We start from the raw sequence: 22,089 nt of genomic DNA on the forward strand, positions 1-22,089 counted from the left end.
ATTCCCACTCCTTCCCCAAAGTCCCCAGCTCAACTCTGCCCCCTCCCTGCCCCATTCCACCCCCTTCCCCAAATCCCTGCCCCCGCCTCTTCCCCACCTCCTCCCCTGAGCGCGCCACATTCCCGCTCCTCCCCCCCGCCCAGAGCATGCAAACAGCTGTTTGGTGGTGGTTGGGTGGGAAATGCTGGGAGATAGGCGGAGGAGCAGGGAGCTTGGCTGCTGGTGGGTGCCCTGGAGCACCCACAGAGTTGGCGCATGTTTGAGACCCCCTGTACTACAGTGTCCTTAAACAATTCCCAATTGTCATTCACATTTTTCTGATTTGATTTTTTTTCTCCCAGCTGATTTGGCTCATAATTATTTTTAGCTTTGTGAAACTGGCCCTTTTGAAGCACTATCATTGGTCTGGACTTTATTCTATTTGCACATTGTAAGTGTGATCAAGTCATGATCAATTGTATGTAAGTTACCATTAATTTTTAGTTCTATGATCAGTCCCTCTTTATCTGTCAAGATGAGGGCTAATATAGAATTCCGCTGTGCTGGAGGCAACACTTCCTTAGTCGCAAGGGTTAGAGTTCAGGCTGGCCCCTAAAGACCAGTCTGGGGTGGGGGATCAGCGAAGGAGGTACTTGCCGGGTTGAGGCATTGAGCTGCTGGGAGCCGGCTGAAGAGTTCTTACAGGTGTCAGTGCCTTTGTTAGGGAGGACGGATGGCATCAAGGCTAATCCCTCACTCTGGCACTTTGAGAGCAGAAGGTGGGGGCCTGCAAGGACTCTAAAAATTAATATTGGCCACTCCAGGCTGGTATTAAACTCCCAAGGTTACAACTTCTCTCTGACCTTGGATGGGTAGATGCTGCCACCACCCAAGTGCAAAACCCCTTTGAGAACCCAGGAAGGCGCACTTGGGAATTCCTTCCTGTGGGGTACCCTCAAGCCCTTTCACACACACCCCCGGGGAAGAACTGAGAAATAAAACAAAGGAAATCAGCTGTTGCCACTAGCTAATTAAACAACATGTGTACAAACCTCTTAGGACACAAAATCCAATCCTGTTCTTCAAAAAGATACATTTTATTAAAAACAAAAAGAAAGAAAATACATTTGAAAACTCAGGCTATTGCTAGATTTAAAAACCCACTTACAAGAATTATGCATCAAGAATAACCACCTTGAGATCCAGTTTAAAGGTTACAAGCAAAACAAAAGCATTTGGGGTTAGCACAGAGGAGACCACGAGGCATAAAGAAATAAACAGTGATAAACCTAATCGCGTCTTCCTGTACATTTCCTGATCTACTTATATCTGGGGTTTCAAATGAGTAGTTTTTAGGTGATTCAGATGATTTTCAAACCTGGCCCCAAGCTTCTTACAGCATCCTTCCAGCCCAGTCTCTCCCCATTTTAAAAAGTTCTAGCCTTCCCATTGGCTCTTTTGGTCAGGTGCCCACTCCCTTCCTTTTACCTATGCAGGGAGACTTTTTAACCCTTTACAGGTAAAGCAAGTAGAGAAGAAGTACTAAGAGGGATTTTAGAGCTAACTGGCTGGCTGGGTGTCCCTAAAAGGGAGCTACCCCCCTACCCCTTTCATTTATCACAGAAGATTTACCGGTGAAGGCTCTGGACTAGGAGTCAGGGCTGCTCATGGTTGGGCCTGGTTGCGGCGGGCCCCTGGGGCCGTTGTGAGTGGGGTCAGAGAGTCAGCTATGCAGGGGAATCCCCATCTTGAATGGTCAGCCAGCTTTCCAGCTCCTTTGCACTGCTAGCGTGGCACATACTGGTGAGACACAGGCCCAGCGGCTGTGTCAGAAGGCTTGAAAAGCTCCTCACATGACATAAATCATATCGCTCCATGATGCCTGGCGATGGCACAGCCAGAAGCACAGGTGACAGTTAGCAGAATCTCCAGGCCCTAGCTGGATTGCTCCAAGTCCTGTACAAGGTAAGGGTCCGTCTCTCTGAGAGTCTGGTAGAGGTCTTCTTGGGCCTGAGCTCCCTTCCTCTCAACCAGCCGCAGTAAGGCATCGTTCCTCATTCGACTTGTTCGTTCACTTCTCACCTCTTCCTCTTCTTCACTGCTAAGTAGCTGGGCCTCCCGTAAGTGCACCAGCACAGGCTGGATCTGTCCCATTCGATCACGGAGCTGCCTCCGATGCTTCACCACGAAGGCTGCACCTGATGGAGACACCAGCCCTGCATTACTCTGCTGTACATGGGAGATACAACCCTACGTTAGTCCTCCTCCCCCGTGCCACTCTGGGTTGCAGGGACTCGCTCCCACCCCTGTACATGAGACTCTTCTAGCCCAAAGCTCGCAGCCTTTGCAGAAAGGCTGTAAAGTCACTTACAGTTGCAGATGGTAGGTAAGGACTCCTCCATTTTGACTTCAGACACCAGCAAAGGGCTACTGAGCAACCCTACGGTTCTGGTGCAACAGCCAACATTGCTACACATTCCAGGCCCTCCCAGCAGCCTCTCCTGTGGTGTGTACAGCTAGCGATGTGATCATTAATGAGCCGGGGAAGGTTTAGGATGTACACCATGAAACCATTTCTTAGCAGGGGCATCGTTAGACTGCAGAGTAGTCTCCCTAGTGGAGGAAAGATTGTCCAGTGGTTCAGGCACTAGCCTGAGTCCTGGGTGCAAGTCCTTGCTCTGCCACAGACTCCTGGCGTGGCCTTGGGCAAGTCACTCAGCCTTTCTAGGCCTTCATGCCCATCTGTACAATGGCGATCATAGCTCTGCCCAGGAGTGTGGGAGGATAAATACAGTAAAGATTGTGAGGGGCTCCAGTTCTAGAGTCATATGAGTAATGAAGCTAGCTAGCTAGGGGAGTAGTGAAATGTCACCGCACTGCACACAGCGCTGCAGATTGGTAAATGCAATTAGCAAACCAAAAAATGTTAGGGTTTGAAAATAAACCCAAAGCCAGAGAATTCCAGAGTGTCTATAAATCCAGTTCCAGTTTGCTAACAGGCCAGTGTCTGCTCTCCCATTCACCACTGTCAGCCCAGGGTCACCCCACTGAGGAGAGCTGAGTTACTCCAGATTCATGCCAGCGCGACTGATGAATATGCTTATGAATATGACATAACCGGAATACGCTTTACGCTAAATACCCCTTGTATGATGTCATTATTAGAAAGCTTGTAATCTACTGAGTGTGTTCATCCTATTTGTTTGCATGTATTATTTCTATATCTGGAGTTAGGCGAATAAGATATAAACTTGTATCACTGATGTAAACATATTAAACGGAGGCCATTAAGGATGCTCCAGAAACAATCAGTTGTAAATGGCCTTAGTTACTTGAAAGCCTCCTGTGTACGTGTGGGCCAGCCCATGGAGAATGGAGACTAGGGGCCTTACAGTGACATGTGACCATGTCACCTGATAATGAAATCCATCTCCTAAATGGAAAAATACCAGATTTAAGGAGGGGTGGGGACCCAGAGAGACAAAAGATTCCCGCCTTGTGCCAAAGATATAAAGGGGCGGGGGTGGAGCAGGACAAAGGCTGCCAGTCATGAGAAAACCCCTGCTTACCACCTGAGATATCTGCTGGATCTTACAAAGACTGTACCCGGGGAAAGGATTGGGCCCAGACTAGGAAGGAGTCTAGTCTGAAAAAAGCTTATTGGAACATCTCTGACGGTGAGATATTATCTGTAATCAGTTTCTTAATATATTAGGCTTAGACTTGCGTGTTTTTGATTTATTTTGCTTGGTGACTTACTTTGTTCTATCATCTGTTATTACTTGAAACCACTTAAATCTTACTTTTTATACTTAATAAAATCACTTTTGTTGATTAATAAACCCAGAGTAAGTGATCAATGCTTGGGGGAGCAAACAGCTGTGCATATCTCTCTATCAGTGTTATAGAGGGTGGACAACTTATGAATTTACCCTGTATAAGCTTTATACAGAATAAAACGGATTTATTTGGGGTTTGGATCCCATTGGGAGCTGGGTGTCTGGGTGCTGGAGACAGGTGCTGAGTGGTTTTTAGTTAAAGTCTGCAGCTTTGGGGGCATGGACCAGACCTGGGTCTGTGTTGCAGCCGGCTAGCGTGCCTGGCTCAATAAGGCAGGGTTCTGGAGTCCCAAGCTGGCAGGGAAAATGGGCTCAGAGGTAATTTCAGCACATCAGGTGACAGTCCCAAGGGCGTCTCTGTGACCGAACCCGTCACAAAGTAGTGTAGTGCAATCTCTTTGATGGGGCAGGGATTCAGGGGAAGGGGTGGAATGGGGGCAGGGAGGGGTCAGAGCAGGGGCGGGAAGAGGCAGGGCGGGAAGAGATGGGGCAGGGGTTTGGAGGAAGAGGTGGAGCGGGAAGAGACGGGGCGGGCTGGGGCTGGTTCGCTCACTGCTGCCGGCACCAGGCCTCCCGCTACTCCCCCAGGCCGCCCTGGACCCCATGTTCCCCTGAAGCGTGGGGCCCCCCAAAGCACGGGGCCCAGGGCAGTTGGCCCGGTCCGTCCTATGGACGGGACGGCTCTGAAAATATAAGCCCAAACATTGGTAGAGCCAGGCCCATGTTCCTGAATATTGGTGGAGCACGGGGACCACGGGCCCATATAACTTGCTGCCTATCAGCGGGCTTGTCACAGTCAGCCCCCGTTAGGGGTTGGGTGGGCAGGGGCGGAAAGGTTGTTTTAATTGCAGAAACCAATTTCTAAGTAATGTATTTTCTAGCTCTCCCAGTCCTGACGGATACAACAAAAGCAATTCAACAGGTCAGAATAAAGGGTATGGTGGCACACATGGCAGAGTTAAGGTTAAGATTGGGGAATTATCAAGAACCTTGAACACTTTGTTTTTTTAACAATCTTAAAACTTTAACTTAGAATTTTTTGGCTTTCAAGTTTTTTTGTTTTGTTTATAACTCTCAACATTCTGATAAGATTTCAACAGAGCATTGGGAATTGATATGTCTTTGCAACCTTAACTCTAGCTTACAGGGATTTTGGTCAGAGTGTGGTCACAGTGATGGAGAAGGTGACCTAGTAGGTCTTTTTCCATCTCCAATGTATGTGCGTCAAGCAGGAGGACTGGACATGCCAACGGAATGGATTCAGACTATGGAAACTCAAAGCTCTGTAAAAATCAGACTGACCTGTGAGCGCCAAAGCGGAAAGACTAACATCCCCTAGAAGAGAAAAGAAAGGAATCAGTCAAGCAGCAAGTTGATTCATTTGTGGGAGGCCTGGATAACACTGGAGACTATCAGAGGCTATGGGCAATCTGAGAGGCTCTGCATTCCAAGAGCCCTGTGGCCAGCCAGGTGTCTGACCTGTCCCTAAAGCCGTACAGTACTGGATAGCTCCCTTCCCACACAGAGTCGTCAAAGAGCTGGTTAATTTCCTGAAGATAATTTCTGGAATCTCAGGAGGAACCAGCATCAAAATATTTTGGGGGTGTTGCAGACCAGGCCTCTAGAGCAGTGGTTCTCAACCAGGGGTACGTGTACTCCGGGGGGTACGCAAAGGTCTTCCAGGGGTACATCAACTCAGCTAGATATTTGCCTAGATTTACAGCAGGCTACATGGAAAGCACTAGTGAAGTGAGTACAAACTAAAATTTCAGACAGACCCAGTGACTCGTTTATACTGCTCTACAGACCACACACTGAAATGTAAGTACAATTGTTATATTCCAATTGATTTATTTTATAATGATATGGTAAAATGAGAAAGTCAGCAATTGTTCAGTAATAGTGGCTGGGACACTTTTGTATTTGTATGTCTGATTTTGTAAGCAAGTCATTTTTGAGTGAGGTGAAACTTGGGGTACGCTAGACAAATCTGAAAGGGGTACAGTCGTCTGGAAGGGTTGAGAGCCACTGTTCCAGAGCACCCCGTGGGGTGGGGACAGGCACTTGCTCTGTCCCCAACACTCTTCTCTGGCTGCAAGTGTTACTACCCTGTTTCCCCGAAAATAAGACAGTGTCTTGTATTAATTTTTGCTCCCAAAGATGCGCTAGGTCTTATTTTCAGGGGAGGTCTTATTTTTCCATGAAGAAGAATACGGTACACATTTATTGGCTGCGCTGCGGCCAATCAGTGAGCTGCGCGGCAGCGCCCGCCGCTACAGTCCAGAGGAGTCAGACGCCTTACGGTAGCTTCAGGGCCTTATATTCCGGGGTGGCCTTATTATCGGGGAGGTCTTATTTTCAGGGGGATGCCTTATATTACAGCGAGAGGCAAAACTGGAAGTAGGTCTTATTTTCGGGGGATGTCTTACTTTCGGGGAAAGACGGTATAATGTTGGTCTGCCAAAGGAGAGTGGGCGGGGAATGTCCCTCTGGCTACGAGTCTCAGGGGTAGTTCCCCTGTTTCTGGGGCTTAGCAGTAATCTAAATGGAAAAGAGAACCAGTCTCCTAGTCAGCCTAAGTTCACCCGCTGTCCTTGTAAGGTGAATGGAGTAACAGTCTCTGAGCAAGAGCTGGGTCTGTGACACCTTGTCAGTTTGAGGGGTCCAGGCTCCAAGAGAAAAACAAAAACCCCAAAGTAAAAAGGTCCCTCTACTTATCTAGAGAGTCCAGGCAGCTGCTTCTCTAGTGGGCAGTCCCTGCTCGGGGTGGTTGGGAGCTCTGCTTCGCTCTGAGTGCCACCTCCCACTGCCCAAGGAGCCAGCCTTCTCCAGGCCGCAGAGGCCTCACAGGTGTATCGGGTTTGAGCTGAGCGTGCGCAGAGGAGCTCATTAATCCCCTCCCGGGTGGGATGGGAACTTGTCCCATCACAGGGGCTTAGGACTTAACCATTATTCTGGGGGATACTAGAGCATCCTGTGAAATGAGTTACCCTCTCTCTGGGGTGCAAGGTGGGGCTGTTTAGAGCTTGCTGGACTGACTTCCTTAGGGAGGATGCAAAGTGTGTGAGTCTTCACACTAACGACGACACTGAGAGGGTCGCAGCTCTTGGCAGAGATCCAGAGAGATTAGGAACACAAAATCTTGTCTCACATTCTCAGTTGAATTTAACTGGAAGCCTTAATGAGTGCAGTCTCTCCAGATGTTTGAGCAGAGAATTCTCCCCTCTTAACATCGCTCATGGCACAGCAGCCACAAACACAGGTTTGTTGTTCCTCTTTGCAATTTTCAGTGACACATTCCATCCCTAACAGTGTGTTTTCTCTCTCTCTCTTCTCATCCTATCCTGTCCATTGTGTGCTGTTCAATGTGTGATACAAGTTAGCAAGTCTCTGTATTCCCTGCATGCTATAACTTGCTAGTCAATGTTTTCTCTCCAGGGAGTTAAAAAAGTGATGGAGAGTAGAATGGATGATTTCGGATTTTTTTAAGATGGGCCATGTACTGTAAAAGCTGGATATTCCTCTCATCTCTGCCTGTAGTGTGGAACTGCACTTTCCCTCTTGCGCTGTGCTGTGTATCCTGGTTATTTTATTTTAATTGGAAATTGAATTTAAAAAGTCAGATGCATTGCTATGTATGCACTGGGAACCTAGGAGACCAGCCGTGCAACACCCCCCCCGATCTCCCCACAGTTGGTTCCTCTCTCCCTTGGGGATCTTCACATTAAACTCAGGGATGGGACCTGACAAAATTAGGATTCCCTTTTTGGGCTCCTTTTCCTTAGTGGCAGACTGCTGCCCACGTCACATCTGCCCTCCCTGCAGGGACCACAGATAATCCCCACCACGGAGCAAGCATGGCTCCCCTCAATGGGTGCTGATCTCGCTGTTGGAGAACAAACTGCCCTGGTTAGAGGGGAAGGGGATTTTGTGGTGTTTGATCCACAGGACTCAGTTCAGTTGAATAAGATTATTTGCCTCAGCGATGGAGATTGCAAATCTCTGACAGCTGATTTAGGGCCCCAGCCAACATCCAATGAGGTCAATAGAAAGTCTCCCACAGATGTTAATGGGCTTTGGGTTGGGGCCTCTGTACCTCTCCCAGATCACTGCTCCCAGCATGAGCATGGCTCACAATAACCACCCCATCTCCCCTGAAGTTCTGCTCAAAATGTCATCCACATGGAACTACAATCTGCTGGTCCTACCTGGCCTCACCAAGGCCTCCCAGACCAAGCTGCCATCATCTTGACCATTCACATGGAGCCTGATTTCCTTCTCCATCTCCCTGGTGTAGATCTCAGTATACGACTGCTGCTCCCCTGGGCTCCGATAGCAGAAGTGCAGTTGCTGAAGCAAAGAGAGAAGGGGTTGGGAGACTCTCCCTCCTCAGCCAAGAGCAGGAATGAACAATCACATGCACCAGGCCACATCTCCTCCCAGAACAGCGAGAGAATTGCCAGGGGAACATACAGCTGCCAGGGTTCATAAGGGTCTGTCCGAGCTGACAGCCATGGCAGGGCACCTGCTTACAATGTGGTTGTTCTAGAAACTGTTAAAGCCGGGTTCCAATTTGTAGGGTAGATGGGATTCAACAGTGTCCCTGAGCTGTCCCAAAACCGTGGACAATTTAGGGTTGCTGGACAGTTCAGGGATATGGTTAAGATCATGTCTACACTGCAAAATGGAACCGTGTCAGGAAGAAACTTTTGTAACCAGTTCATGATATGGTAGCACTCATAGAGTAGGTGGGCTCTGAGCGAGTACCTTCAGGAAATCACAGATCTCAGGATCAGAGGGTTAGACACAAGGAGTGGTGAGAAAGTTTAGGGTTCACCAATGCTAGGCATCCCTGAAATCTCCCAGAGCTGATAGTGGGACACCCGCAGCTGACTGTAGGGTCTGATCTCTGCCCAATGCTCCAGAGAAAAGTGAACCCCACCTCCTAGGTCCCTGCCAATATAGCTTTGGGACAAATTCCTTCTTGATCCCTGTGTGGGGTATACAAACCCCACACTGGGAAGGAAGGGGTTAAAGGACAATACTGGGCCCAGCTAGCCCCGCCTCTCCGACCCTGCAGAGCAGCACCAGCTGGAGACAGGGTTGAAGAGGGAGCAGCCCAGGTCAGAAGGGGGAGGCTGGGGACAGGGAGGAATGCAGACATCCTGGAGGCTCACGCAAAGGAGTCAGAGACGCCTCCCTGACGCCTCCAGGACCGTGTGCTGAGCCTGGTTGGGGCTGACAGTTTGCTTTCCCTTTTATATTTTCTTTCTCCTTATCTGGGACCAGAAGTGGAGAGAGCAATGGTAGGAAGTGACCCAGGGAGGGTAACACAGAGGGTCCACAACCCTCCGTGCTGCTGAGCCTCCTGGGTCAGAGCCCGGTGGAGTGGTTGGGCCCGGGCTCCCCTACCTCTACCCCACCCCCAGCTGACTGGACATTAAGCACTAGGCCACCCAGCCCACTGAGGACCCTACTACAATCCCAAATCTAAGCAGTTTAACCCTGTTCATGGGGACAAAAATCACCAGGTAAGTATCTGATCCCATTAATACCTCACACCACCAATGACTGTCCCTGTTCGCTCTGAATATTAGTAAGGTGGATTCTGACAGCTGCTCTGGGGCAGAGATTCCCAGTGTTTCCTGCCTGAGTGCTAGCACCGGACAGTCCCACTTACTGTCGGGGTTATCTCAAGATCTGATGGACCGGACACCTGGTACCGAGACCCAAAGTACAGCGGGTCAGTCTGAGGAGGCTTGGGCACGTGCTTTGACTTCCACTTTATTTCTTCTTTTTCAATGGCCTGCAAATTTAAAGCATTGTCATTTCTGAGCAGTACGACCAGGGATCATTGGACTGCAGCCAGCTCTCCGTTCACGCAGCGCATCAGAAAGGGAAAAGACTACAGTCCACGTAGCCCTCTGGTGAGTCTGTGTATTACACACTCACCAGTGGGCTACAGCCATATCTCTTAACCCTCACACCTCCCAGTGTGTGAGGCAAGCAATTAAAATGGGTGGAACGTGACCGCAGGGTGGAAAAGCTGGGATTTGTTCTGTCAAGTCATAATTGACCATACGTTTTTAAACTATGAAACCTATTTTTTAAGGATGTTCTTACTCTGTGAATTAAACAATCCAGTTAAAAAAAATGGAAAAAGACTCCATTAGGGGCAGCCATAAGGATCCCCACTGGGTCATCAGCAGGATTTGACCCCCTAGACCTTATGCTCAAATATGACAGTGCTGGATGGCAGTATTAAACCCTCAGTGAGAGAGATTTCAGATCCCCTGCACAGACCTCTACCACTGTTTGCAATGTTTTCTGGCAGTGGCTAGCAGGTAGGCCTCTCCCTTTCCCTCTCTGAACAGTGCATGGTGCTTGGCTTTTCAGGACTTTGCTTAGCTGTTTCAGTGTATTTATGTGGCTCATTTTCACTCGAACAGCTGGGCAGAGCCCGGCCATCTTGGCAGTGGGAGTGCTATATAAATCGGGTTGTGTTTTACCTTCCTCAGTGAGTGGTCGTTGGGTATCAGGTAGAGGTGGAGAGTTACATCTGCAGCACTGAGCGTCCGGTAGATCAGCACAAGGGAATGGATGGGAATAAATTTTATGGCCGAACATATCTTTCTCCAAAGCACGAGAAGCTGGGATTCTCCAGGACAGCAAAGAAGTTATTAATTCTAGTTGGACTCTCCAGGGTCATCCTGCCAGCTTCAAAATGGGCAATGTGGCACAAGCTTTCATCTGCTCCATCTGCAAAAGGATCAGTAAGACAACGAGGTTCCGTTGTACCTTGCTGTCTCTCCCTCATTTAATTCTGCCCAGCCTTGGGGAGTTTGCCAATATGGTCAAGATACACCCCAGCGTAGAAGGCCCAAATGAGACACAATACACTGTTCCTATCTTGTGTTAGTAACAAAGTGGGCCCTACGTGGTGCCCAGGGCCTTGTGTGGACCCTCTGCACTGGAGTGAATTTCCAGGATGTGGGAATTGTAGGACAGCCTCGCTTTCTGGTTCAACTGAAAATTTGTGACAGAAATTTAGAAACGTGGGAATGGCCAGACTGGGTCAGATCTGAGGCCCAGGTAGTCCAGTGTCCTGTCTCTGACAGTGGCCAGTGCCAGATGTTACAGAGGAAGGTCCAAAAACGCTGCACTCAGGGCCGGCTCCAGGCACCAGCGAAGGAAGCAGGTACCTGGGGCGGCCAATAGAAAGGGGCGGCAGGTCCGGGTCTGCGGTGGCAATCCGGCAGCGGGTCCTTCAGTCCCTTTCTTCCTCTTCGGCGGCACTTCGGCGGCAGCTCAATCGCTCCGCCTCTAGTCCTCGTTGGCAGCTAAATCGGGCTTTTCGTTTTTCTCTTTTTTTTTTTTTCCGCCGCTTGGGGTGGCAAAAGCGCTGGAGCCTGCCCTGCCTGCACTAAGCAGAAAATGAGTAATGTGCCTCCCCCCACCACTTAGTCTCATCCTGATTTGCAATAACTAGAGATTGCCTTCCTGGAGTGGCCAACCTGTGGCTCCGGAGCCACATGCGGCTCTTCAGAAGTTAATATGCGGCTCCTTGTACAGGCACCGACTCCGGGGCTGGAGCTATAGGCGCCAACTTTCCAATGTGCTGGGGGGTGCTCACTGCTCAACCCCGGCTCTGCCCCAGGCCCTGCCCCTACTCCCCCCTTCCTGCCCCCTCCCCTGAGCCTGACGTGCCCTCGCTCATCCCCGATCCCCCCCTGCCCCAGAGCCTCCTGCACCCCACAAAACAGCTGATCAGGAGGTGTGGAGAGGGAGTGGGAGGCACTGATCGGCGGGGCTGCTGGTGGGTGGGAGGTGCTGGGAGCGGGGCGGAGGGGAGCTGATGCGGGGCTGCTGACTTATTACTGTGGCTCTGTAGCAACGTACATTGGTAAATTCTGGCTCCTTCTTAGGTTCAGGTTGGCCACCCCGCCTTAAACCTTAAGGATGAGGTTTAACATTCCTGCCAATATTGTTCTTATCGGTAATGATGACAACTTTCGATATTCTTGTTATCCATATAAATGTCCGATCCTTGTTCAAATCTTGCAAAGTTCTTGGCCTTAATGGATTCCTGTGTCAGAGAGTTCCACAGATGCGACGCACAGCCAAAAAGGGTTAAGCATCCTGCAGGATAATTGACCCAATTTCAACCCTTTGAAACATTTTGGTAGATAATGTTTGTGGTTTTGTGTATTTACATATATATTGTTAGAGGTTAACAATGTAATCAAACAGTCCCTGTCTATGCTGTATTCTGTTAATTTAGAGATCAAAAGGACAGATTAACATTTAGATGAACTGTAAACATAGGATATCGCTGTATTCATCTCTCTTTGAAATGTATAGCAAATCACTTGAAAATGGTGGAAAACAAGCAATTGCCTTGTGTTAATATGTGTAGCTAATTACCCGCAATGCTTAGGAAATAGGTCTACTTTAAAATTTCCATAATTGCCTACTGTTTGCCTAAGGACTCCGAGCTGTCAAAGAATAATATGGAGATTATTATTCTGCCTTTATACAAATCAGTGGTGCAGTTGCATCTGGATACCTCCCAGGTGAATGAATCTTCCAGATCTTACCCAAATATACGCTTACCGCCCATTCTTATTAACTAAACTAAAATGTATTAAAAAAGAAAAGAGAGTATTGGTTAAAAGATCAGTATACATACAGACATGAGTACAGTTGTTGAGATTCAGGTTTATAGTAGACATGGTGAGCTTTGTAGTTGCAAAGAGTTCTGTCAAAATTGTTCCCTAGGTTATAGTCCAATGTTTATATTCAGGGTGATTCCAGATTAGGACAGGAGATCTCAGCCTTATGACTTAAGCTTCCCCTGCTTGAAGCATCAAGCAGATCTGAGATAAAAAGGATTGGGACCTGCCGCCCCTCTCCGGAGTGGCCGTCCCAAGCACCTGCTGGCCAAGCTGGTGCCTGAAGCCAGCCCTGTTCGTCAGGCCGACAATCCCAATTTCTCTTCAGGGAAGTTTTTCCAGGTCCTTGATCGTTCTCGTCACCCTGCTCTGTATCTCCCCCAGTTCTGCAATATCCTTTTTGAGATGTGGTGGTCAGTGTTGCACACAGTATCCAGATGCAACTGCACCACTGATTTGTATAAAGGCAGAATAATAATCTCCATATTATTCTCCATCCTATTCCTTATGCATCCTAACATCTCGTTTACTTTTTTGATCGCACCTCCACACTGAGCAGAGGTCTCAGTTGAGCGACCTACAGGTCCCTTTCCTGAGTCAATGCAGTTAATTTAGAACCCTGCAAGATGTCTGCGTAATTTACATTTTTCCCTCCAATGTGCCTAACTTTGCATTTGTCGACACTGAATTTCATTTCCCCATTCACCTAGCGTGGTTAGGTCTCTCTGAGGTTCCTCACAGTCCTGTCTCCTCCTGACTAAGCTCAATAACGGTGTGTCATTTGCAAATTTTCGCACCTCAGTGCTCATTCCCCGTTCCAGATAATTAATAAATATATTAAGCAACATGGGACCTAGTATGGAACCTTGAGGCCATGATGAAAATTGACCATTTAACGCCACTCTCTGCTTTCTTTCTCCTAGCCAGTTGTTGATCCATGCAGATACTTTGCCTCTCACCCACATAGCTACTCAACTTCTTTAGTAGCCTCTTGGATGAGTGAGGTGCCCCGCTACTTCAGGCCACCGATATCCCTGCAGCAAGACAGCAGATGTGCCCATCGCCCCGGCTGAGGACAACTTCCATAGGCATGAAGGGCTGAGAAGCTCTACAGAAGCGAGTGCCAGGGTCCTGGGAGGTGGGAACACACAGAAAGGTCCTGTAGACCTCTCGCAGGGACACAGTGGCTTGAATCTCCTCTGGGCCTTCTCCCCAGCCCAGCCTGTCTACTGAGTGTGCACCGGGCATGGTATCCTGCTGCTGTCTTACCATAGCCTGCTCACACAGAGCCCTGGGGTCTGCGCCAGAGTCCCTGCCCCTCCCCCCTCTCCTGCCCCAGGGGGTCCTTGCACTCCCATGTGACGGGCACCTGTCTCACTCTCAGGCGCTGGAGGATCTACCCACCATCCCCTGCAGGGGGAGCCACACTCTCGTCAGGGTGGGGGATCTACACCCGAACTGGGCCGGACTGTGCCTGGCCCTGCACAGCGAGGAGGAGGAGGGAGAGGCAGCCAGGAGCCTTCCTCTCGGCTGCCTGCTCCCCTGAGCAGGGTCAGGCACAGTCCCCCCTTGTGCTTCTGCTGCTCACAGACCAGGGTGACAAGCCCTGGCAGGGCTGCTGGACCCCCCCGCACCCCAGGAGACCCCACAGCCCACACTAGCCCCACAGCCCACACTAGCCAGTGGAGCCAAGCTGGAGCAGGAGCTGGGAGGGGAGCGGAGGGCACAACGCACAGTCCCCTGGGGCCCGCACTACCCCAGTGCTCCAGGAGCTGCTGCTGGAGCTAGACCCCCTCCCCCAGCCCCACTGGCTGCAGACTGTGGCTCAAAGCCGCCATCAGCCCCTGACTCCAGCATCGAGCCCAGTGACGCCCCGTTTCTGCCCTACCTGCAAGGCACACGAAGTGGGGGAGGTGCACGGCTCGCACCGTGTCAGGCTCGGCCCTGATGTGGAACAGGGGGCCGGCGACCATCCACTCCTGCCTGGCAGATGGGCTCAGACTCTCCGCCCAGGAGCTGTATTTGTACTCGACGGTCACTGCTGCGCTCACCTCAAAGCCAAGCCCCGTTTCGGAGCAGCGGAAGGAGCCAGCGCTGGGGATGCGAGCTCTGGGGGCACAATGAAAACGCAGACGTCAGGCGTGGACAGGGCTTCTAGGGCCACATCCTGCGGCACCCTGAAGCTCCTACCTGTAGATGGTCCTGTTCTCCTCTGTGCCTGGAACAATCTCTGGCGTTACCTCTGGAAGGATCTGAAAGACAGCGAGTTCCAGTAACTAGGGGCTTCATAACGGTTACTCCTTGTGACACGTGGACTCTGCCAGTTACGGTAACGCACCGAGTTCCCTGTCCCATCGCTGCAGAGCCTGGCAACGTGTTAACCGGCTGGATTCTGCTTGTCCCAGAAGCCCCATGTGCCATTTAAGAACATAAGACCATAAGAACGGCTGTACTGGGTCAGACCAAAGGTCCATCTAGCCCAGTATCCTGTCTACCGACAGTGGCCAATGCCAGGTGCCCCAGAGGGAGTGAACCTAACAGGTAATGATCAAGTGATCTCTCTCCTGCCATCCATCTCCACCCTCTGACAAACAGAGGCTAGGGATACCATTCCTTACCCATCCTGGCTAATAACCATTAATGGACTTAACCTCCATGAATTTCTCTGCCACTAGATGCTCCCAGGCTGGTGACTGGCTCAGAAAGGGGGAGGGTCTCACAGCCCAGGCTGAAGTCCCAGCCCAAACATCTGCACTGCTATTTTTAGCCCTACAGTCCAAGCCCCATGAGTCCGAGTCAGCTGACCTTGCTCTGAGAGTCGGTGCCGCGGGGTTTTGATCACCGTGTAGACATATCCTTAGGATGTAACAGTTCATGATACTGGCAGAGCAGAGCTCAGACTGAAAATGGAACAGAATTGCAAGGTAGAAGGTGTCCAACAATCCAGTCTGAGTCAGGCCTGAGCATCATCTAGGGCAGGTAAATGTTAGATGGACACTGGAAGGGCTGAGGGGGAATCGGAGAAGAATTACCAAAGACAACAACCAACAAGAAATCCTTGAAGATGCTCCAAAGCAGGAAGCCTGTGACAGTCCAGTGAGTCACCAAAGTACAGGAAGTTGGAGCAATGCTGGACATTGGAACAGTAAGAGAAACCATGGATTCCTTGCGTCGCGCTTCTCCAGAATGTTTTGTCTGAGAGTTCTGAAGGAATAGAAGAAAAAATTGGCCAAGCTGCTAACAAAAATGTGGGATCTATTATTTATTAATACACAGGAAACTTGGTTGCGAAACAAAGAAACAGCTCCACAACCTCCAAAAAAGGGGGCCAAGCGTATCATTTCCTTGCTGTTGTGGGTTTATATCAGGTGTGTTATGTGTGTAGCAGACTTAAAAGCTTCACAATCAAGATTTTGATGTATTAATTTCCTAGGTCATTGCAGTATTTGAACAGGGGTGAGGGGGAGACTTCTGGAGATGGTTTCAACCAGTGGATGGATGGATGCCAGAGCTGTGCCACGGACGTGCAGCAGCTGCTGCTGAAGATGGTGAAAATATTGAATAGCTGCTCATTAAGTGGGTGCCATGTGTTCTGTGCACTGAATAAGGCAGAGGGTCGGTGGAGAGAATACTAAGTGATCATGGAATTGAAGACTGTATGATAATGGATGTGCACAAGGGGGGTGAATTAAGTTTGCACAGACGACCTCACTTCTGGCATTTCCTAAGTAGCTCCAAAGGCCGGGGTGCTAGAGCCGTTCAAAGAAAAGGTCACCAGAATTTTTTAACATTGGCAAAACAACATATATTCCCCTAGCCCTGCTCTCGGATATGGTTGAACCGTTAAAAAAAAGAATTCAGCCTGAAGCAAACACGGGGGATGGAAAATTTCACACCAAACGGTTAAAGTTTGGCACATTTCTAAGCTATAACGGGATGTTACAATGGGAAGTTTTAGGCAACCTTAATACTGGATTGAGTTATCAGCCCTGCCTATCACACTGAGTGCTATAGAGAAGCTAGATCAGGAACTTCTGTTCTCTCTGTCTCATAACACAACAAGAAGGGACATTCAATGAAGTTAAAATGTAAGAAATTCAAAGCTGATAAAAGGAAAGACTTTTTCACACAATGGGTAGTTACCTTGTGAAACTCCCTGCAACAGGAAGTCACTGAGGCCTTGGCTACACTTGCGAGTTACAGTGCAAGAAATCCTCCCCCAGCCCTGTAACTCACTCCCCGTCCACACTGGCAAGGCACTTACAGCGCTGTATCTCCGTGGCTACAGCGCTGCATGTACTCCACCTCCCCGAGAGGATTAACAGCTGGTGCGGAGTGGCTGAGACGCTGGTGCTCCAGTGTAAACGGGGAGTAATCTTATTACGCAGCGATTGACCTCCGGAAACTCCCCATAATCCTTTTAAGTGAAGGTTCCTCTCCTTGTTTTGTTGTGAACTCCGGATGCTCCGGGAGCTGCTTATCAAAAACCAAACACAGGCCTTGGCTACACTTGCAGATGTACAGCGCTGTGAGTTAAACCTGTCTTCGTACAGCTGAGTAGGGAAAGCGCTGCAGTCTGTCCACATTGACAGCTGCCAGCGCACTGGCGTGGCCACATTTGCAGCATTTGCAGCTCCACTGGGAGCGGTGCATTATGGGCAGCTATCCCACAGAGCACCTTTTCCCATTCTGGCGCCGTGGGTTCTGGGAAGGGGGCGTGGGTGCGGGGGATTCTGAGTCCTGTCCCAACTCCCCGTGATGCATCGCTTCGCATCCCAGAAATCCCTTTGTTTCCGTCCACCTTTGGCGCCATCTTTCAACAGTTTCTGTGCAGCGCGATCTGTCTGCGGGAAATGGAGCCCGAACTGCTGAGGCGTATGCTGACTTATCTCGCCAGCACGTCACGTTTGGCTGTCGAACTATTCCTTAAGATCCAAAGTGACAGTGAGAGTGAGGGTGAGGAGTCCGACGATGCTATCGAGCTGCGTAACGCGTACGACACGAAATTGCTTGTGGCATTCACGGACATGCTCAGCACCGTGGAACGCCGCTTTTGGGCTCGGGAAACAAGCACCGAGTGGTGGGATCACATCGTCATGGAAGTCTGGGATGACGAGCAGTGGCTGCAGAACTTTCGGATGAGAAAAGCCACTTTCATGGGACTGTGTTAGGAGCTCTCCCCCACCCTGCGGCGCAAGGACACGAGATTGAGAGCTGCCCTGCCAGTGGAGAAGCGGGTGGCTATTGCAATCTGGAAGCTGGCAACTCCAGACTGCTACCGGTTGGTCGCAAACCAGTTTGGAGTGGGAAAGTCGACCGTTGGAATCGTGTTGATGCAAGTTTGCAAGGCCATTAATCGCATCCTACTCAGAAGAACCGTGACTCTGGGTAACGTGCAGGACATAGTGGATGGCTTTGCACAAATGGGGGGTCCCTAACTGTGGAGGAGCGATAGATGCGATGCACATTCCTATTCTGGCACCACCCCACCTAGCATCCGAGTATGTTAATCGGAAGGGGTATTTCTCTATGGTTCTCCAAGCACTTGTGGATCACCATGGGCGTTTCATTGACATTAACACAGGCTGGCCCGGAAAGGTGCATGATGCACGCATCTTTCAGAACACTTGGCTGTTCAGGAAGATGCAGGCCGGGACTTTTTTCCCAGAGCGGAAGATCACGGTAGGGGAAGTTGAAATGCCCATTGTGATCCTTGGAGATCCCGCTTACCCGTTAATGCCATGGCTCATGAAACCCTACACAGGGAGCCTTGACAGCAGCAAGGAACGTTTCAACTACAGGCTGAGCCAGTGCCGAATGACTGTGGAGTGTGCTTTTGGCCGTTTAAAGGGCCGCTGGTGATCTCTGTATGGGAAGCTGGACTTGGCTGAACACAGCATCCCCGCGGTTATATCCGCGTGCTGTACCCTCCATAATATTTGTGAAGGGAAGGGTTAAAGCTTCACTCAGGCATGGACCTCCAAGGTTCAACACCTGGAGGCTGAATTTACACAGCCAGAGAGCAGGGCTATTACAGGGGCCCAGCGCAGGGCTGCAAGGATTAGGGATGCCTCGAGGGAGCAATTTGAGGCTGAAAACCAGCAATGATATCTGGTGCCCTGCATGGGAGTGAAGTGCAGTAGTCCCAATCTTTAGGAATCAGTGTTTGCGAAGCAGACTTGCAGTGCCTGTTTATTTCCTGGGCTAAGGAATCTTTTACTTTATGCAATAATAAAGAATGTTTTCAAAGCCAAAAAATCCATTTATTGAAAAGAAACACAACTGCTTGGGAATCAGAAAGGGCAAGGGGGTGGAGTGGGGAACAGTACAATCAGAGATTCGTGTATGTTCTGTCTGGTGTGCTGTGCAGTGAGTGCTGCACTTCAGGATAGCTATACTGCATGGTGATGGGGGTTGAGTGCAGAGGGTAAGGGTCGTGGTTTTCAGGGCTGGGTGGTGAAGATACTGGCGTTGGAGGTAGCTGGTGGCGTGAAGAACACGGAAGTTGGGGAAAGTGGGTTGGAGGTGATAATGGGGCACAACGGAAAGAGTTTTGGGACAAGGGCTGTGGTGGGGGGGCGATTGCGGTACTGCTCCTTCTGCATGGCTATGAGCTCCTGGATAGCGTCTGCTTGGCGCTCCAGGATGCTTATGAGCCGATCCGTGCTTTGCTGCCGGTGCTCCGTGCTTTGCCGCCGGTGCACTGCGCTTTCCTGGCGGATCCTGCTTTCTCTCTCCCTCCAGTTCTGTGCTTTCTCATTCTCTTTAATAGATTGCCGCATCACTTCTTGCAGCATGTCTTTTTTGCTTTTTCGCGGTCTCTTCCTCAGTCTTTGCAGTCTCTGACCAGGCAATAAGAGGGACGGCTGAGGTCTCAAGGTTGATGCAGCTGTATAGGCAAAATGCAACATTTAACAGAGGCAGCATTGTTTATACCAGACAGAGCAATGATTTCCCCTGCACTTAAGGAGTAGAAAACACACAGGGTCTTCTACACAATAGCCTAATTTTCCCGTCCCAAACAGAGCGCACATATCCCACGGGAGCCTCAAAATGGTGAGTAAGGGGGACTGATTGTTTCAGGCCTCACTGTCCTCTGGGTTTCTATGCCTTGGGGAGAGTCAACAGCTGCAGGGGGCACCTACACTGAACACTGTCCCAACATTTTCCACAGGAGTGCGTCCTGGACGATATCTCGCTGCTAAGGGTGACCTGGGAAGCAAGGGAGGGTCTTCTACTGCAATGCGGCTTCCGCCCTGGCCCATATGCAGCTTGCCTGTGTGCAGCAATGGTCCCCCCGCCCCTCGCGGCACAGTGGCGCGGACACGTTAGCTTGGGTGGGACAAGGACCACGGTGGCTCTCCCGATAAACCTGCGCAAGCGCATTGCACACGTTCTGGATGAGACATTCGAAGAGATTACCGAGGCTGATTACCGCGATGTGATAAACCACATCAATGCACTATTCCGCATCTAGGCATGCATGCCTAACCCTCCTCTCCCAAAGAGCCCGCACCAAAAAAATTCCTTCCTGAAAAACAACTTCCCGAAAAAAAAGCCGCTTACAGGGAACCTGCTCTTCTGTTTGTCCTCCACCAAGTACCGGCCGCTGCGACTGGCTACCTTCCTCCTGGCTCGAGAAGAGCTCCTGGCTGCATGGCTCCAGGGATTCCGGGGTGTCTCCATCCGGTCCACCACCCTCACTCCCGTTTTCCTCCTCCTCCTCTTCCTCCTCCCCCCCCCGCCCACACCGGCTCTGAAGTGTCCATGGTGGTGCTCGGAGTGGAGGTGGGGTTAACCCCAAGTATTGCATCCAGCTCTTTGTAGAATCGGCAGGTCGCGGGGGGAGCACCCGAGCAGCCATTTGCCTCGCAGACTTTGTGGTAGGCACTCCGCAGCTCCTTCACTTTAATCCTGCACTGCAGGGGGTCCCGGTCATGGCCCCTTTCCATCATGTCCTTTGATACCTTCCCGAAGGTATCGTAATTCCTACGGCTGGAGCGCAGCTGGGACTGGACAGCTTCCTCCCCCCAAACACTGATGAGGTCCAGCAACTCGCCATTGCTCCATGCTGGGGCTCGCTTGGCGCGTGGAGGCATGGTCACCTGGAAAGATTCGCTGATAGCACTCCACGCCACGCCGGGCTGAGCAAACAGGAAGGGATTTTTAAAATTCGCAGGGAATGTAAAGGGCGGGTCACATGGTTGGTTACCTGAGGCCAGGGCAGTAGAGTTTGAACTGATGACCAGAGTGGCTAGAACAGGCATTGTGGGATACTGCCGAATACTTCTGGAGGCAATTCACAGCGCATTGGGCGGCCACACTGGCGCTGCAGTGCTGCATCTGCGGCGCAATAAACAGTATTCCTCTCGCGGAGGTGGAGTACCTGCAGCGCTGCAGCCACGGAGATACAGCGCTGTAAGTGCCTTGCCAGTGTGGACGGGGAGTGAGTTACAGCGCTGGGGGCGGCTTTACAGTGCTGTAACTTGCAAGTGTAGCCAAGGTCTGAGTAGAGGCAGGTGGGGGGGCTCCCTTTGGAACACTCAGAGGCCTGGTCTACACTACGAGTTTAGGTCGACTTTAGCCGCGTTAAATCGACTTAAGCCTGGACACGTTTACACTACGAAGCCCTTTCTGTCAACTTAAAGGGCCCTTTAAACCGGTTTCCTAACACCACCTCGACAAGGGGATTAGCGATAAAATCGGCCTTAGGGGGTCGGAATTGGGTTAGTGTGGACGGAATTCGACATTACTGGCCTCCGGGAGCTATCCCACAGTGCTTCATTGTGACCGCTCTGGACAGCACTCTCATCTCAGATGCACTGGCCAGGTAGACAGGAAAAGCCCCGCGAACGTTTGAATTTCATTTCCTGTTTGCTCAGCGTGGAGAGCACAGGTGACCATGCAGAGCCCATCAGCACAGGTAACCGTGATGGAGTCCCAGTCCCAGTCCCAGGATCGCAGAAGAGCTCCAGCCTGGACCGAGCGGGAGGTACGGGATCTGATCGCCATCTGGGGAGATGAATCAGTGCTCGCCGAACTCCGAAGCAGTAAAAGAAATGGCAAAACATTACAAAAGATCTCCAAGGCCATGAAGGACAGAGGCCATAACAGGGATGCACAGCAGTGCCGCGTGAAAATTAAGGAGCTAAGGCAAGCCTACCACAAAGTCAGAGACGCAAACGGAAGGTCCGGGGCAGAGCCGCAAACATGCCGCTACTACGCGGAGCTGCATGCCATTCTAGGGGGTGCAGCCACCACTAGCCCAAGCGTGTTCTATGAGTCCCTCTCTGGAAACGGGGAAGCGGGTTCGGCGGACGAGGAAGATGAGGATGGAGAGAACATAGATAGCTCACAGCAGCAAGGAAGCGGAGAAACCAGTTACCCCAACAGCCAGGATATGTTTGTCACCCTGGACCTGGAAACAGTAACCCCCGAACTCACCCAAGACCCTGAGGGCACACAGGGGACCTCTGGTGAGTGTACCTTTGCAAAAATTACACATGGTTTAAAAACAAGCGTGTTTAATGATTAATGATTAATTTGCCCTGGCAATCGCGGCCAGTACAGCTACTGGAAAAGTCTGTTAACGTGTATGG

General features: G+C 50.6%; 1 protein-coding gene across 1 annotated transcript; it reads right to left on the reverse strand.

The window, feature by feature from the left end:
• Positions 1–1,534: 1,534 nt before the first annotated feature.
• LOC112118827 (caspase recruitment domain-containing protein 8-like) lies at positions 1,535–15,671 on the reverse strand. Its single transcript, XM_029913847.1, is given in 9 exon segments — positions 1,535–2,177; positions 5,121–5,153; positions 8,027–8,168; positions 9,499–9,624; positions 10,328–10,464; positions 10,467–10,577; positions 14,379–14,599; positions 14,681–14,742; positions 15,523–15,671. Coding segments are annotated over 7 exon segments (897 nt in total). The 5' UTR covers positions 14,464–14,599; positions 14,681–14,742; positions 15,523–15,671; the 3' UTR covers positions 1,535–1,914.
• Between the last annotated feature and the right edge of the window lie 6,418 nt (positions 15,672–22,089).

The sequence above is a fragment of the Terrapene carolina genome, unplaced genomic scaffold (assembly GCF_002925995.2).
Source record: "Terrapene carolina triunguis isolate 2854851 unplaced genomic scaffold, T_m_triunguis-2.0 Scaffold951, whole genome shotgun sequence".
Lineage (NCBI taxonomy): Eukaryota > Metazoa > Chordata > Testudines > Emydidae > Terrapene > Terrapene triunguis.